We start from the raw sequence: 18,658 nt of genomic DNA on the forward strand, positions 1-18,658 counted from the left end.
GGTTGATCTAATTCATTTCAAGGCCATTGAGCTATTTTGGTATTGTTAGGTTCTAATTCTCAGAGTAAAAAACTCAACAGACACTATGAAAGCTTAACCAAGTTTATTCTTCCCAGAGGATCAATACAGCTGCATTAGACAAAAACATTTTTCACACAAGCACTGATATTTAACCATTCCTCATAGGCTGAGTCCCCTCTTACACATCTGTACAAGCATCGTTCTTTATTGCTAGGCAGGGCACTAGTGATACGGGCCATAAACTTGTATTTCTCCCTTAATGTGACCTGACCTCAACCCCCCTCCATCACTAATCCATGGCTCTCTTCCCTTATCAATGCCTGCCACATGTAAATCGCATCCCTTAACTCAACACATTCCAAGCTTAATTGCACACACTATATACCTTCCTATAACCATTCACTTCTGGTGTAGACTCTCTAAACCTCAGCACTCCCTCAATGAATAAGTATATTTCATATTTTCAGAACCCAACAGTATCAAGGCCTTTCTTTCCCATTTACACAGGCTATGCTTATAATACACATATTTCAGAATTTAAAAAACATGAGGATAGGGATTTTTTCAATTTTATTTATTTAAAATCGCATGAAGATGAATGTCTCTGTCCATGAAAAGAGATTTGGAGTAATCTAGGCAACACAAACCTAAACAAAAAAAACCTACAGCTCTCACTTTACAGAGGCGTTTTTGTAAATTGCTCAGATCATTTTAGGCACTTGGAATCACAATAATCCCTTCTGTTCTGAACAAAATACATCTTTGGTCCTGTAACTGTTGTTTAAAAAATAAGTCAACTGAAGCAGCAGTCTGAAAATAAAGCTTCATAGTTTGTTTCCTCCAAAATAAATGTTTTTTCTTATTAAAAAAATCTAAGATTTCTTTCTCACTTAAAGAACTACTCCAACATTCTTGCTACATGTGAAAAGGACCATCAGCTTAACAAATGTTGTGAGAGGAGAAAAAAAATTGTTGAGAGAAGATTGGCTAAAATCATACAGCAGTAAAGGATTGTTTCAGTCAAGTCACATTTCCATTTGCTTAGTTTATTTATTTAGAAAGACAAAGAGCAATGCTGCCATTCCGCCGAGCCCTCCTCCTCACTCCAAACCAATGGAGAGAAACATTGTGGATGCCACATCCACCTCTGCCCTGCACATGCTTGTTAGCTCAGTTACAGTGCAGCCAAGTATGGTGAGAGTTACTGTAGTGAACTAGCGGTGGCTGTGGCTGCACATGTGCTATGTAGTAATTGCTGAAGTTGATGTCACGTACGTAGGGTGCGGGCTGGTAGAAGCAGGTGACGTTGGTCACCGTGGGGATGGCGTTCTGCTCAGCCAGCACCTGCAGCGCCAACATGGAGATGAGGCTGAGCGTCTGGCGCCGCTCATGGCCCATCAGACACACAGTGCTTTCATTCACCACCTGGTGCAGAGTCATCAGGCACTCGTAGCGCTTGTGCTCCATGCCGGCAAAGTGGTTCTGCAGGTAGGCCTCCAGCTTACGCTGCTGCTCGCAGATGTCAGAGAAGTCGATGAAGAAGCGCGAGCACATGTAGCGCTGCAGAGCCTTCATCTCTGTTTCGCAGATGGGCCTGAACCCCTGCGCCAGCAAGTGGCAGTACTTAAGTAGCCCCCCGCCTCGGATCTCCTCGGGGCTGCGTGTGGCAATAATCCGCTGACACAGATGGCCCATGGCCCCCTCAAAGTCCCCATACACACTCTCCCCAATCACGGTGGGGTGGAAGCTCTCGGACATGGCCGTCTCTGAGCAGTGGTCAAACAGCAGCAGCGAGTCCAAGCCAATCTGGAAGGAGTCCACGCTGAATTCAAACTGCCGCCTGAGAGAGTCCACGAACTTGAGCTCCACATTCTTGCCTGTGTTGTTGGACAGCGAGATGAGGCTCCAGCGGTCTGTGTCGTTGCATACTTTCACCAGCTTCTGCACGTAGGCCTCTTTGAGGGTCAGCGGCGAGATGCGCTCCTTACTGACCCCCGCTGGTAGAAAGTCCAATAGGCAGTCCATTACCACGTCCTTGACCAGCCGGAAAGCCTGGTCGTCCTTCAGAGACACACCGAAGATCAGGTCCAGGTCCTTGTAGCCCATGCCAGTGTCCTGGTAGAGCACATGGCTGGCTGCAGAGCCGTTCAGCCGCACGTCTCGTACTGACACGCCCCTCTCCTCCAGCCGCGCCCGCACCACCTGGGTAAAGAAGAGAGAGAGTATGCATTAGACATACGCTCAAACACTTTTCATTGTTATGTTTAATTAAGAAAAATACATTTCTGAAGTAATATAAATGTAATTGGTTATGTCCAAAGGCACTCCTTGCCCATACAGGACAGACATGCCTTTCCCTTGTGGAACATGTGCTGACTTTGGTGCCAGACAACCTGCCTCCTCCTTGCCAACATTATTCAACCAAAGAACACAACACACACACACACACACACACACACACACACACACGAACCTGCAAAGACTCAAGTAAACAGCTTGAGACATTTCTCAATAAGTTCCAACATGGGCCTCTGGAAAAGTCAATAGGCTGTGTAAGCACTAGGCAGAGATCAATACACTGCTCACGAAAGTACATTTCACATCAGTTTGAATGGAACCTAACAGGCCCAGAAGGATAGCAGAAGAGTTAGGACTACTCACTGAGGATCTGACTCACTGGCTGGGTCATGCCTGTTTCACCAAGGCCATGTTCAGTAGGCACAAAATTAAATAAGAAAATCTCATTTTCGGTTTCCATTGCAAAACATTTTTAAACGCTTTCTGTTGCATGATTTAATGAACACAACCCAGGCAGCAGCAGTTAGTGCTATAGGATTTCTACCCCTGCACTGCGATTCACACCAGTAGTAAGCGCTTGCCTTAGCATAGGCCCTAGTGGAGCAGACAATGAGAAAATCTTGCTCCAATCCCTACAACCGTTGGGTCAAAGGTTTCACTTTCAGAGACCCGGTGATCTGCAGGACCAGTTCAGCAAAGAGGCCACCACAATCATCTGTGAAAGAGGATGTCCCACGTCTGACATCACTGGGTCTGTGCTACATAGTTAGGTAGTGCTAGGAATGGCACGCTAACAGACACTGGCAGTCACACTGAGAAAGTGTGTCTAGAAGCCCTCAGGAAAGACAAAGATGGGGCACTATAACAGCACACTAAAGCTTGAGGGGTTAGTAGTAAAGTTGTTAAAACTCTATCCACTTGGTGGGTTGGCACCATTCAAATGCACAGTTTGCGCATATAAAGGAAACATGTCATTTACTCTTAAAATCCAAAAGAGCTCTTTTGGTTAAGAATCGGTTTAATTTGCATTTGAAAGTGATCACAGCTTTCAGTCAGAAACCTCAACACACTCAATAAGGCTTTAGCACAGCTTTAGTACAGGCAGATATGTAAGATAGATGCTAGGAAATGTGTAGTCTACATTTCACTAACTACAGCCTACCATGTTCTACCATCAATTTTTTAAACTTATTTTGCATGTAACAATATGCAGTATATTTGTGCAATGAAATGCAGAGAAACTTTTAATTTAAGAATTAATCATTTTAGCTAATGTTTATAACAAAGCCCACAAACCGATATGTACACAGCCCATCTGTAAATAGCCCATCCAATCTACCTACCGCATCCCCAATTTTCTTCTTTACTTTTTTGCTCACCAGTATTTCTAATTGCACATCATCATCTGCACATCTATCACTACAGTGTTAATTTTGTAAATTGTAATTACTTCACTACTATGACCTATTTATTGCCTTACCTCCTCACGCCATTTACACACACACTGTATACAGACTTTTCTTTCTATTGTGTTTTTGACTGTATGTTTGTTTATTCCATGTGTAACTTTGTGTTGTTGTTTGTGTCGCACTGCTTTGCTTTATCTTGGCCAGGTCGCAGTTGTAAATGAGAAATTGTTCTCAACTGGCCTACCTGGTTAAATATAGGTGAAATAAAACATTTAAAACATTTAAAATATCAAAGAGCAAACAATCTTAAATACAACTGGAAACTGGGCTAACCTATTGTACAGATCCTACACATATTATATCTCAAGTACTTGCATCACATTTTAGCAAAACACCTCTCCAGCTCTTACCCCCCTACCTCCTCCCAAAGCAGCCTTCAAATCTCCCCGTCCTGACAGATTAGTGTCAGTCTGACAGTAATTAACACTCTCATCATGCCCATCAGATCATAAGCTGCCTCTATTTATACATAATGGGTTAGGCTGCAGACAGACAATGGCCTGCAGTTTCATTCAACAGTACACCTCTAAGTGCATATACATACATAATGGCACTACAGCAAAGACAGACATGGGCTTCATGATTGGTATGTATATAATTAAAGCTAATTGAATGGTGTGCCTTGATGCCAAATGCTACTAAATTATTAGTAACTTTTTGATCAGTAGCCTTATATTGCTTTCTGTGCTAATTCTGCAACAAAGTAGCAGTGTCAGATTGACTCAACACTTAGTGGCTTCAGAAAGTTTTCATACCCCTTGACTTCATACCCCTAGATTTTGTTGGGTTACAGCTTGAATTCAAATGGATTAATATAATATTTTTCTCACCCATTTATTGAAAATGTAATACAGAAAGCAAATGTACATACAGTACCAGTCAAAAGTTTGGACACCTACTCATTCCAGGGTTTTTGTTAATTTTTTACTATTTTCTACATTGTAAAATAATAGTGAAGACATCAAATCTATGAAATAACACATGGTAACCACAAACTGTACTAAAATGCTTAAAAGGCCACTAAAATGTAAAAATATCGGTATTGGGTTTTTTGGCAAGGAGGATATCGGTATCAGCCAAAAATGTCATATCGGTGCATCCCTAGTCACAAACTTGAAACATGACATTTGAATACATTCAATAAGATTTGCAGAATTATTACAAGTCCATTTACGACTACTAATATTCTGCTGTGAATCAAAAACACACTTGCAGATTTATCTGCACACACTTGTCACGTTACCAAGAGATTCACAAGCTATAGAAAGTTTTGTACGTTTGTATAAAAAGATTTGCAGTATTGCTGCAACCATTGGCTGGATTGTTCCATCAATCAAATCTAAGGAAGTGGCTTGAAGAGGAGAAGTCATGTCTACGAAGTAACGTACCATTGTTAAACAAATTACCATTCAAAACAAAATTGACAGCAGCTAATTTTTATTTAAAAAAAAATCATATTTCACCTTTATTACATCTTAGGGATAGGCGTTCCGTCAGCGGTACAAATGTAAATCATGTAGCGTACCATTGTTAAAATGGTACGCTACATTTCCTTTTAGACAAAAATTGCAAGAATGTGGAGAGTTATGAAGTTTTGAAAACTGGGTGTTTTGCTAATGTTGAACTTACAATATACTGTAAGAATAATACTGGAAAAGCTAAATCAAAGTCCAAGTATACAGATTTGATGATATTCTTGCAGAAAAATGTAATGGAAATGTGTCCTTCACGATTAGCCCAAATGTACCTGGGTGACTTCACACTAAATGTCAAGTAGCTTTCTCATACTTCAGGTTATCAGTCTGAAACTTTGCACATACACTGCTGCCCACTTGTGGACACCATCGGAATTACAACCAGAGTGATGGCTAGATTTGCGACCTTTCTGTTGCGTTTCAAAGATGGTGCTAGGAAAAAAACGTTTTTTTATTTTTATTTTGTTCTACCAGATCTATTGTGTTATATTCTCCTACATTCAATTCACATTTCCACAAACTTCAAAGTGTTTCCTTTCAAATGGTACCAAGAATATGCATATCCTTGCTTCAGGGACTGAGCTACAGGCAGTTAGATTTGGGTAAGTAATTTTAGGCGAAAATGTTTAAAAAAGGGGGCTATCCCGATTAACCAGATAGGCCAGTTTAGAACAAGTTCTCATTTACAACTGCGACCTGGCCAAGATAAAGCAAAGCAGTGCAACAAAAACAACAACACATAGTTACACATGGGATAAACAAATGTACAGTCAAGAACACAATAGAAAATTCTGTATACAGTGTGTGCAAATGAAGTAAGGAGGTAAGGCAATAAATAGGCCATAGTGGCGAAGTAATTACAATTTAGCAATTAACACTGGAGTGATAGATGTGCAGATGAGGATGTGCAAGTATAAATACTGGTGTGCAAAAGAGCAGAAAAACAAAAACAAATATGGGACGAGATAGGTAGTTGGTTGGATGGGCTATTTATAGATAGGCTGTGTACAGCTGCAGCGATCGATTAGCTGCTCTGACAGCTGATGCTTAAAGTTAGTGAGGGAGATATAAGTCTCCAGCTTTAGTGATTTTTGCAATTCATTCCAGTCATTGGCAGCAGAGAACTGGAAGGAAAGGCAGCAAAAGCAGGTGTTGGCTTTGGAGATGACCAGTGAAATATACCTGTTGGAGTGCGTGCTACGGGTGGGTGTTGCTATGGTGACCAGTGAGCTGAGATAAGGCGGAGCTTTACCTAGCAAAGACTTATAGATGACCTGGAGCCAGTGGGTTTGGCGACAAATATGTAGCGAGGACCAGTCAACGAGAGCATACAGGTCGCAGTGGTGGGTAATATATGGGGTTTGGTGACAAATGGATGTCACTGTGATAGACTGCATCCAATTTTCTGAGTAGAGTGTTGGAGGCTATTTTGTAAATGACATCGCCGAAGTCAAGAATCAGTAGGATAGTCAGTTTTACGAGGGTATGTTTGGCAGCACAAGTGAAGGAGGTTTTGTTGCGAAATAGGAAGCCAATTCTAGATTTAATTTTGGATTGGAGATGCTTAATAGGAGTCTGGAAGGAGAGTTTACAGTCTAGCCAGACACCTATAGTTGAAGTCGGAAGTTTACATACACTTAGGTTGGAGTCATTAAAACTCGTTTTTCAACCACTCCACAAATTTCTTGTTATCAAACTATAGTTTTGGCAAGTCGGTTAGGACATCTACTTTGTGCATGACAAGTCATTTTTCCAACAATTGTTTACAGACAGATTATTTCATTTATAATTCACTGTATCACAATTCCAGTGGGTCAGAAGTTTACATACACTAAGTTGACTGTGCGTTTAAACAGCTTGGAAAGTTCCAGAAAATGATGTCATGGCATTAGAAGCTTCTGATAGGCTAATTACATCATTTGAGTCAATTGGAGGTGTACCTGTGGATGTATTTCAAGGCCTACCTTCAAACTCAGTGCCTCTTTGCTTCACATCATGGGAAAATCAACAGACATCAGCCAAAACCTCAGAAAAATAATTGTAGACCTCTACAAGTCTGGTTCATCCTTGGGAGCAGTTTGTTAGCCACCCTGCCAGCTTAGTGGAGTCTGCCACTAGCATAGTCAGTGTAGTCAGCTCAGCTATCCCCATTGAGACTGTGTCTGTGCCTCGATTTAGGATAGGCAAAACTAAACATGGCGGTGTTCGCCTTAGCAATCTCACTGGAATAAAGACCTCCATTTCTGTCATAATTGAAAGAGATTGTGAAATCTCACATCTCAAAATAGGGCTACTTAATGTTAGATCCCTCACTTCCAAGGCAGTTATAGTCAATTAACTGATCACTGATCATAATCTTGATATGATTGGCCTGACTGAAACATGGATTAAGCCTGATGAATTTATTGTGTTAAATGAGGCCTCTCCTCCTGGTTACACTAGTGACCATATCCCCCGCGCATCCCGCAAAGGCGGAGGTGTTGCTAACATTTACGATAGCAAATTTCAATTAACAAATAATTTATTTTACTGCGTTTTCATGTTTTGAGCTTCTAGTCATGAAATCTATGCAGCCCTACTCAATCACTTTTTATAGCTACTGTTTACAGGCCTACTGGGCCGTATACAGCGTTCCTCACTGAGTTCCCTAATTTCCTATCGGACCTTGTAGTCATGGCATATTCAAATTTTTGGTGACTTTAATATCACATGGAAAAGTCCACAGACCCACTCCAAAAGGCTTTCGGAGCCATCATCGACTCAGTGGGCTTTGTCCAACATGTCTCCGGACCTACTCACTGCCACAGTCATACTCTGGACCTAGTTTTGTCCCGTGGAATAAATATTGTGGATCTTAATGTTTTTCCTCATAATCCTGGACTATCGGACCACCATTTTATTACGTTTGCAATCGCTACAAATAATCTGCTCAGACCCCAACCAAGGATCATCAAAATCTGTGCTATAAATTCTCAGACAACCCAAAGATTCTTAGATGCCCTGCCAGACTCCCTCCACCTACCCAATGACATCGGAGTACAAAAATCTGTTAACCACCTAACTGAGGAACTAAATTTAACCTTGAGTAATACCCTAGATGCAGTTGCACCCCTTAAAACAAAAAAACATTTGTCATAAGAAACTAGCTCCCTGGTATACAGAGAATACCCAAGCCCTGAAGCAAGCTTCCAGAAAAATGGAACGGAAATGGCGCTACACCAAACTGGAAGTCTTGTGACTACATTGGAAAGACCGATACTGCAAGGTACTAAGAGCCCTCATTGCTGCTTGATCATTCTACTTTTCCAACTTAATTGAGGAGAATAAGAACAATCCAAAATGTATTTTTGATACTGTCGCAAAGCTAACTAAAAAGCAGCATTCCCCAAGCTTTCACTTAAGCAGTGATAAATTCATGAAATTCTTTGAAGAAAAGATCATGATCATTAGAAATCAAATTACGGACTCCTCTTTAAATCTGGGTATTTCTCCAAAGCTCAGTTGTCCGGAGTCTGCACAACACAGCCAGGACCTAGGATGAAGGGAGACGCTCAAGTTTTTTAATACTACAGTGGGGGAAAAAGGTATTTGATCCCCTGCTGATTTTGTATGTTTGCCCACTGACAAAGAAATGATCAGTCTAGAATTTTAATGGTAGGTTTATTTGAACAGTGAGAGACAGAATAACAACAAAAATATCCAGAAAAACGCATGTCAGAAATGTTATAAATTGATATGCATTTTAAATGAGGGAAATAAGTATTTGACCCCCTCTCAATCAGAAAGATTTCTGGCTCCCAGGTGTCTTTTATACAGGTAACGAGCTGAGATTAGGAGCACACTCTTAAAGGGACTGCTCCTAACCGCAGCTTGTTACCTGTAAAAAAGACACCTGTCCACAGAAGCAATCAATCAATCAGATTCCAAACTCTCCACCATGGCCAAGACCAAAGAGCTCTCCGAGGATGTCAGGGACAAGATTGTAGACCTACGCAAGGCTGGTATGGGCTACAATACCATCGCCAAGCAGCTTGGTGAGAAGGTGACAACATTTGGTGCGATTATTCGCAAATGGAAGAAACACAAAAGAACTGTCAATATCCCTCGGCCTGGGGCTCCAAGCAAGATCTCACATCATGGAGTTGCAATGATCATGAGAACAGTGAGGAATTAGCCCAGAACTACACGGGAGGATCTTGTCAATGATCTCAAGGGAGCTGGGACCATAGTCAGCAAGAAAACAATTGGTAACACACTACACCGTGAAGGACTGAAATCCTGCAGCGCCCGCAAGGTCCCCCTGCTCAAGAATACATATACATGCTCGTCTGAAGTTTGCCAATGAACATCTGAATGACTCAGAGGACAACTGGTGAAAGTGTTGTGGTCAGATGAGACCAAAATGGAGCTCTTTGACATCAACTCAACTCGCCGTGTTTGGAGGAGGAGGAATGCTGCCTATGACCCCAAGAACACCATCTCCACCGTCAAACATGGAGGTGGAAACATTATGCTTTGGGGGTGTTTTTCTGCTAAGGGGACAGGACAACTTCACCGCATCAAAGGGATGATGTATGGGGCCATGTACTGTCAAATCTTGGGTGAGAACCTCCTTCCCTCAGCCAGGGCATTGAAAATGGGTCGTGGATGGGTATTCCAGCATGACAATGACCCAAAACACACGGCCAAGGCAACAAAGGAGTGGCTCAAGAAGAAGCACATTAAGGTCCTGGAGTGGCCTAGCCAGTCTCCAGACCTTAATCCCATAGAAAATCTGTGGAGGGAGCTGAAGGTTTGAGTTGCCAAACGTCAGCCTCGAAGCCTTAATGACTTGGAGAAGATCTGCAAAGAGGAGTGGGACAAAATCCCTCCTGAGATGTGTGCAAACCTGGTGGGCAACTAGAAGAAACATCTGACCTCTGTGATTGCCATCAAGGGTTTTGCCACCAAGAACTAAGTCATGTTTTGCAGAGGGGTCAAATACTTATTTCCCTCATTAAAATGCAAATCAGTTTATAACATTTTTGACATGCGTTTTTCTGGATTTTTTGTTGTTATTCTGTCTCTCACTGTTCAAATAAACCTACTATTAAAATTATAGACTGATCATTTCTTTGTAAGTGGGCAAACGTACAAAATCAGCAGGGGATCAAATACTTTTTCCCCCACTGTATATCTCGACACATTCTTGAAAATAGTCTTGGCCTCTAAACCTTCAAGCTGCATACTGGACACTATTCCAACTAAACTACTGAAAGAGCTGCTTCCTGTGCTTGGCCCTCCTATGTTGAATATAATAAACGGCTCCCTATCCACCGGATGTGTCCCAAACTCACTTAAAGTGGCAGTAATAAAGCCTCTTGAAAAAGCCAAACCTTGACCCAGAAAATATTTAAAAAATAATCTGCCTATATCGAATCTCCCATTCCTCTCAATTAAAAAAAAAAAAGCTGTTGTGCAGCAACTCACTGCCTTCCTGAAGACAAACAATGTATACGAAATGCTTCAGTCTGGTTTTAGACCCCATCATAGCACCGAGACTGCACTCATGAAGGTGGTAAATGACCTTTTAATGGCGTCAGACCAAGGATCTGCATCTGTTCACGTGCTCCTAGACCTTAGTGTTGCTTTTGATACCATCATTCACCACATTCTTTTGGAGAGATTGGAAACCCAAATTGGTCTACACGGACAAGTTCTGGCATGGTTTAGATCTTATCTGTCGGAAAGATATCAGTTTGTCTCTGTGGATGATTTGTCTTCTGATAATCAACTGTAAATTTTGGTGTTCCTCAAGGTTCTGTTTTAGGACCACTATTGTTTTCACATATACATATACACATTATATATACATATACATATCCACATTATATAACCTCTTGGTGATGTCACTCGGAAACATAATGTTAACTTTCACTGCTATGCGGACGATACACAGCGATACAAGCCCCAAAATTGCCCTCCCTGGAAGCCTGTGTTTCAGACATAAGGAAGTGGATGGCAGCAAATGTTTTACTTTTAAACTCGGACAAAACAGAGATGCTTGTTCTAGGTCTCAAGAAACAAAGAGATCTTCTGTTGGATCTGACAATTAATCTTGATGGTTGTACAGTCATCTCAAATAAAACTGTGAAGGACCTCAGCATTACTCTGGACCCCGATCTCTCTTTCGACGAACATATTAAGAATATTTCAAGGACAGCTTTTTTCCATCTTCGTAACATTGCAAAAATCTGAAACTTTCTGGCCAAAAATGATGCAGAAAAATGAATGCTTTTGTCACTTCCATATTAGACTACCGCAATGCTCTACTTTCCGGCTACCCGCCACCCGGATAAAGCACAAAATAAACTTCAGTTAGTGCTAAACATGGCTGCTAGAATCTTGACTAGACCTAAGCTTTACTCCAGTGCTAGCCTCTCTACACGGACTTCCTGTTAAGGCTAGGGCAAATTTCAAGGTTTTACTGCTAACCTACAAAGCATTACATGGGCTTGCACCTACCCATCTTTCCAATTTGGTCCTGCCGTACATACCTACACATACGCGACGGTCACAAGACGCAGGCCTCCTTACTGTCCCTAGAATTTCTAAGCAAACAGCTGGAGGCAGGGCTTTCTCCGATAGAGCTACATTTTTACGGAATGGTCTGCCTATCCATGTGAGACGCAGACTCAGTCTCGACCTTTAAGTCTTTATTGATGATTGAGTGTAGTCTGGCCCAGGGGTGTGAAGGTGAACGGAAAGGCACTGGAGCGACGAACCGCCCTTGCTGTCTCTGCCTGGCCGGTTCTCATCTCTCCACTGGGATTCTCTGCCTCCAACCCTATTACGGGGGCTGAGTCACTGGTGCTCTTGCATGCCTTCCCTAGGAGTGGTGTGTCACTTGAGTGGGTTGAGTCACTGACGTGATCTTCCTGTCCGGGTTGGTGCCCCCTTTGGGTTCGTGCCGTGGGGGAGATCTTCGGGGGCTATACTCGACCTTGTCTCAGGGTAGTAGGTTGGTGGTTGAAGATATCCCTATAGTGGTGTGGGGGCTGCGCTTTGGCAAAGTAGGTGGGGTTATATCTAGCCTGTTTGGCCCTGTCCAGGAATATTGTCGGACAGGGCCACAGTGTCTCCCGACCCCTCCTGTCTCAGCCTCCAGTATTTATGAAGCAATAGTTTATGTGTCGGGGGTCTGTTATATCTGGAGTATTTCAGTAGCCAACTGACATTTACTCCTGAAGTGCTGACCCATTGCACCCTCTACAACCGCTGTGATTTATTATTATCATCATCATCAGACCCTTTTGGTCATCTATGAACATTTGAACATCTTGGCCATGTTCTGTTATAATCAACACCCGACACAGCCAGAAGAGGACTGGCCACCCCTCAGAGCCTGGTTCCTCTCTAGGTTTCTTCCTAGGTTCCGGCCTTTCTAGGGAGTTTTTCCTAGCCACCGTGCTTCTACATCTGCATTGCTTGATGTTTGGGGTTTTAGGCTGCGTTTCTGTAGAGCACTTTGACATCGGCTGATGTAAAAAGGGCTTTATAAATAAATGTGATTGATTGATTGATTGATTGAGTTGATAAATGCCATAGCAAGCTAGCTAAATTGAAACATGTTATTGGAGTTTATTCACAAAGTTAGATAGAAATATACTGCTCAAAAAAATAAAGGGAACACTTAAACAACACATCCTAGATCTGAATGAAAGAAATAATCTTCTTAAATACTTTTTTCTTTACATAGTTGAATGTGCTGACAACAAAATCACACAAAAATAATCAATGGTAATCCAATTTATCAACCCATGGAGGTCTGGATTTGGAGTCACACTCAAAATTAAAGTGGAAAACCACACTACAGGCTGATCCAACTTTGATGTAATGTCCTTAAAACAAGTCAAAATGAGGCTCAGTAGTGTGTGTGGCCTCCACGTGCCTGTATGACCTCCCTACAACGCCTGGGCATGCTCCTGATGAGGTGGTGGATGGTCTCCTGAGGGATCTCCTCCCAGACCTGGACTAAAAGCATCCGCCAACTCCTGGACAGTCTGTGGTGCAACGTGGCGTTGGTGGATGGAGCGAGACATGATGTCCCAGATGTGCTCAATTGGATTCAGGTCTGGGGAACGGGCAGGCCAGTCCAGAGCATCAATGCCTTCCTCTTGCAGGAACTGCTGACACCCTCCAGCCACATGAGGTCTAGCATTGTCTTGCATTAGGAGGAACCCAGGGCCAACCGCACCAGCATATGGTCTCACAAGGGGTCTGAGGATCTCATCTCGGTACATAATGGCAGTCAGGCTACCTCTGGCGAGCACATGGAGGGCTGTGCGGCCCCCCAAAGAAATGCCACCCTCCAGCATGACCGGTTTGGCGGTGGGTCAGCCCTCCATGTGCTCGCCAGAGGTAGCCTGACTGCCATTATGTACCGAGATGAGATCCTCAGACCCCTTGTGAGACCATATGCTGGAACGTTCTCCACGGCGTCTCCAGACTCTGTCACGTCTGTCACATGTGCTCAGTGTGAACCTGCTTTCATCTGTGAAGAGCACAGGGCGCCAGTGGCGAATTTGCCAATCTTGGTGTTCTCTGGCAAATGCCAAACGTCCTGCACGGTGTTGGGCTGTAAGCACAAGTAATCCATTTTTCATTTGGAAGAGTCAGCTTTTTAAACCAACATGGCTCAGTTTAAATTGTTTTTACATTGTAGTAAAACAAAATCTCATTTGATATACCGCCACTGATCACAAGAGAACGCTCCTGACATTAGGATGCTATAGTGGCTGGCAAGTGACAACTGCAGATGACAATATGGCGTAAACACTACTGTTAACACATTCTTTGAATAGTATGTTGACACTCACAGCAGAAATGTTGTCCAACGTATGTTGCCAAAACACTCTTGGGTAACAATTAATCTGTTCCTATGAGTGGTGCCATAATAAAGTCCAAAAAATCCTAACACTAAAACTATTTAAAAAACATAATCAAGCTGATCTTCAGAGCCTCATTCATGTTTGTCATTACATTTACTTTTCTTTCAGCAAGCAAATGGGGTCAGGATGGGAAGATGACATATGGTTCCCACTAATCCTGGGGAACGTGCTGTTCCAAACTATGGAACAGCACCTGCATAGTCAATCTAGCATTTATCAGAAAGGTTGAACATATCCACTACAACATCCACAAATCCTGGATGAATTAAATCATGACTAACTACATAACTGTCAGTCAAATCAATATGTTAATTGTTAAACCAGCTGGCATGATCTTTCAATTACATAATCACCATCCATCCCATGCATAAGAACATGTCTGATGTAGAGGGGGACATTAATGAAAACCAGCAGACGGGGGCTGGAGATAGAGTTACAGCATGGAGATACTGGTACTGGCCAGTCCAGATTATTTAACATGGTTAGTCTCATTGAGATAAAATCTATTTTTCAAGAGAGACCTGGACAGATAGCAGCACCACCTTGGTAGACACAGCACAAGGCACTGTCTTGTCCCCCCCAAATATCAGGGAGCATCAACTGTCTGTAGTTGCTTGGAATCTGGATGGTATATCCATAGAAAGAGAATCTCATTATAGTTCTGTGGGTATACCATTCATTTAAGTAAATTAGTTTAACCTTTTGTTGTATAAGCTAGGTGTAGGACCTAAGGAATATTTTAGGGACTCTTGCCAATAAGGGAACCTTTGAAAATCAGAGGTCCGACTACCACTCAGGGGTCCTAAAACTATCAAGATCACAAGATCTCTAAACAGTGGAGGCTCCTCAGAGGAGGAAGGGGAGGACCATCCTCCTCAGTAAATTTCATAAAAATGTAAATGGTAAAACATTTAAAAAGTGATCCTTTTTAGATACAATTCTACTAAATATAATCACGTCACCAAATAATTAATTAAAACACAGGTCTACAGTAGCCTCAACAGCACTCTGTAGGGTAGCACCATGTACAGCCATCTTCTGTCCTCCTCTGGGTTCATTGACTTCAATACTAAACCTAGGAGGCTCATGGTTCTCACCCCCTTCCATAGACTTACACAGTAATTATGACAACTTCCGGATGACGTCCTCCAGCATGAACTACATGATGTCCACCCAATCAAGTATCAGAGAATGAATCTAGTACTGAAAGCATAAACTACAGCTAGCTAGCCCTGCAGTGTATAGAATGTGGTGAGTTGTTGACTCAAAGAGAGAGAAAGACAATAGTTTAACAAATTAATTTCTTCCAAAATGAACGAGAAGCAAGAGAGAAATAAAGAAAGATTTTTTTTTTCACTTTCAGTTTCACTTACTTAGCAAATGCAGCTAGCTAGTTAAGGCTACTGAAACACCCTGCTCAAACAGAGTGATACTATGTTAGTTAGCTGGCTATGACTTTCCAACACAACAGTGGAACTCTTCCAGGTCAAGGTAAGCTTTTGGTATTACTAACTTATTGCCACTGGGGTCTGTCGGTGTAACTGCTTTCTGACTGACTATTAGCTATGCTGACTATGATGTCACTTTAGCTAATATGGTGACAACGATGTAGGCTGTGTGTAGCGCATTGGCTTGGAAAGGTTTTTTCACCTGATCCCATACAGCTGATGTGTTGCGCATTGAAATCCACAAGCGAAGGGAAGAGGTGAGAGGAGTAGAGCGCATAGATGCGACAAGGAATACAAAGTGGCTGATATGAAAGTGAACTGTGTTTCAGGGGTGTATTCATTCCACTGATTCTGTTGAAAAGGTTTCTTAAAAAGGAAGCAAACGGAACAAAACGGGGATAAACATACCTGAATTTTTCCAACAGAAACTCTCGTTTGCAACTGTTGGACTAATGATTACACACTATATAAGCTAGATGCAGGCAAGAGTGTGCGCAACGGTATTTAATTTCATTGTCTGTCCATGTGTCTGTGACCTCAAATTTGTCTCTCGACCTGTGTGCACCTACGTTGTAAACTTTCATTTATAGGCTAAGTTGTAGCAACCTCATGATGGGTATAGAGAAAATTTGAGTATCAAGTAGTAGCCTAAACATATCGCTGTTACATTGAACTGGCTGAATGGAGTATGAATGAGAGTCATCCAATATGCTGCAATATGCTCATGAAAACAAAAATCGTCCTCCCTTATCTTAATTGGCACTGACCACCACTGTTCTCTAATGATACAAAATGACGGAGCCTTCTGCCACCGTCAATTGGAAAGGTATTGTGAATATGCATATCAGAAAAGTGGAGTATATCAAAACTCCCATCTGGACAAATATTAGAAACAGACCCATAATGATGCAAGACACTTCCAGTCAAATGTGACTCATCAGTGGTAATTAATATATGGTGACTGATGACAAGGATTTGATGAGAGAGATTTGAGATTTGATGACACAACATAAACTGTAGCAGCAAGGTAAATTAATTGACCTGTTTTGTTAACTGACTGTATGAATCAGCACATTGCTGTAGGCTACTTTTCTCTAAATACAGTTACAGTAATCTAAATTGTTGCAAAGAGTTAATGCAATAGCTATTGTTAAGTACTGGGTTAACACCAATGGGACATCTATTACTGAGGCTCACTACTGAACAGAGTGGACGTCAACAGTAAAGGTCCTATATGGGGCAGGGTTGGAGTTCAGCTCACACTTTGAACTGAACTAGAGAATGACTATTGCTACAGTGAAGAGATATGCATCAGACTAGACGTAACATAGTACATTTAAATCCGAGGTACTCAACTTGGTATGATAAGTAACCAAACGTAACATAAGGCAAAAACTAATGTTGGGTGGTCGGTCAGGGTGGATAGTGGGCGTATAAACGCAAACGTCGAGCAACCCATAGGTTGCGAATGCAAATCTTAACACGGACTTCAGCATTTTAGCAACTTTAGCTACTTACTACTTTTTAGCTACTTTGCATGTTAGCTAACCCTTCCCCTTACCATTTTTGCTAACCCTAACCTTAACCCTTTAACCTAAACTTAACCCTAACCCCTAGCCTAACTGATGTTAGCCATCTAGCTAGAATTCGTAATATCATAAGCTTCGCAAATTCGTAACATATTGTACTTTTTGCAAATTCGTATCATACAAAATGATTGGACATCCACACATTAATACATACCATACGAAAGGTAACACATCATACTAAATTCGTATCTCGGATTGACATACAGAATAATACAACATCCTTTGAGACCAGGTCGGTCAGAGACATGGCTCCATCACTCAATAGAATATAGGCGAATAGACTATTTTAATACGCCATAGGGACATTTTATTTGCAACAAAGCACATGCATACTAACAGTACATCACAAAACATGAAGCGATTCAGAGTAGACAGCATATACTCAGTATGGAAGTTGTGGCGCACGCGCTTTACCTGAACGATCTGCCGGGGTTGTACAGAGAGTGTAGGGAAATTTCCCCGGCCGTGAATCGGGATTGCTTCTCTGAGAATTGAGTTCAAACGATGCACCTGATCCCAAGACAGCATACAGAACCGCCTACTCTGATCAGACGTATCGCTTGACATTGCGATGTTACACCGAACAGAAAGTGTAAAAATATATTGGAATGAATGCGGTAGTCTAATCTTGCTGTATCACTCCCGGATCAATCGGTGGAGGTATGCGTCTTAAAAATGCAGGGGGGAATAATGAATGGATGAGTTTGGTCAATCGTGGTAAATTCCAATAGCCTACAAATGTTCAGTATCCGTTTCCTCATTCAGCAAGGTAATAAAGCTGTGATTGCTGTCAGATACTTGAAGTTTGAAATGCAAGACAAGCTTAACTCTTTATCCACAGTTGTTAAGCTGATCAGTCACAAGTTTGCAGCGAATCGTTATCCCAAAAGCTCATCCAAGGTCTATAAAGGCTCCTCATTTGCATAGAGGGTCAGATTTTTTTGGTTCACTCATTAATTATCAAGACCTTGCCTTGTTGCGAGTGCCACCAGTCAGTGCAGAGAAAATAGTTTGGCACAACCTGTGTACTAGTGACGCATTTCCATGAGCCTCCACCCCTTTCCATACTCACTGATATCCTCCAAGAAATTGGGCGCGTTCGACATTGAGAGCAATAGAGTATTTTTGAAGGCACTAATTCCGCCATGGTTCGTTGGACAAATGCATTTTTGTAGGGTTTTTGGATAAACGCAGAAAATAAGGTATGTTATAAACACAGGCTGAGGAGATCGTATACATTGAGTCCTATGCAATAATCTTCATCAGCTAATGTCAGTTTCTGAATTTTTAAGTATTAATGTAATAAAAAAAAAGCACATAAAGCACGTTAAAGGCTTCATAATTCATAAAGGTCATGTTAACAGACTGATATTATCTCATGGAACAAAACGTATAAGATCTCCTGAGCCTGTGTTAACCTAAGACCTT

At 41.9% G+C, this 18,658-nt stretch overlaps 1 protein-coding gene across 1 annotated transcript; it reads right to left on the reverse strand.

Moving 5' to 3' along the window:
* Positions 1-88: 88 nt before the first annotated feature.
* Positions 89-18,237, reverse strand: tent5ba (terminal nucleotidyltransferase 5ba). The gene is made up of 2 exons (XM_014169745.2): positions 17,645-18,237; positions 89-2,223 (listed from the first exon to the last, which is right to left on the reverse strand). The coding sequence occupies exons 1-2, from the start codon at positions 17,795-17,797 to the stop codon at positions 1,192-1,194; spliced, it is 1,185 nt and encodes a 394-aa protein (XP_014025220.1). The 5' UTR covers positions 17,798-18,237; the 3' UTR covers positions 89-1,191.
* Positions 18,238-18,658: the final 421 nt, after the last annotated feature.

The sequence above is a fragment of the Salmo salar genome, chromosome ssa02 (genome assembly GCF_905237065.1).
Source record: "Salmo salar chromosome ssa02, Ssal_v3.1, whole genome shotgun sequence".
In the NCBI taxonomy this organism is placed as follows: domain Eukaryota; kingdom Metazoa; phylum Chordata; class Actinopteri; order Salmoniformes; family Salmonidae; genus Salmo; species Salmo salar.

Bases quoted from the DNA above. Each gene is read 5' to 3' on its own strand.
- tent5ba (XM_014169745.2), bottom strand. From the start codon at position 17,797: ATGTCAAGCGATACGTCTGATCAGAGTAGGCGGTTCTGTATGCTGTCT. The intron at 2,224-17,644 runs GTAAAGCGCGTG...TTCTTTACCCAG, and splicing joins AACCCCGGCAGATCGTTCAG to GTGGTGCGGGCGCGGCTGGA.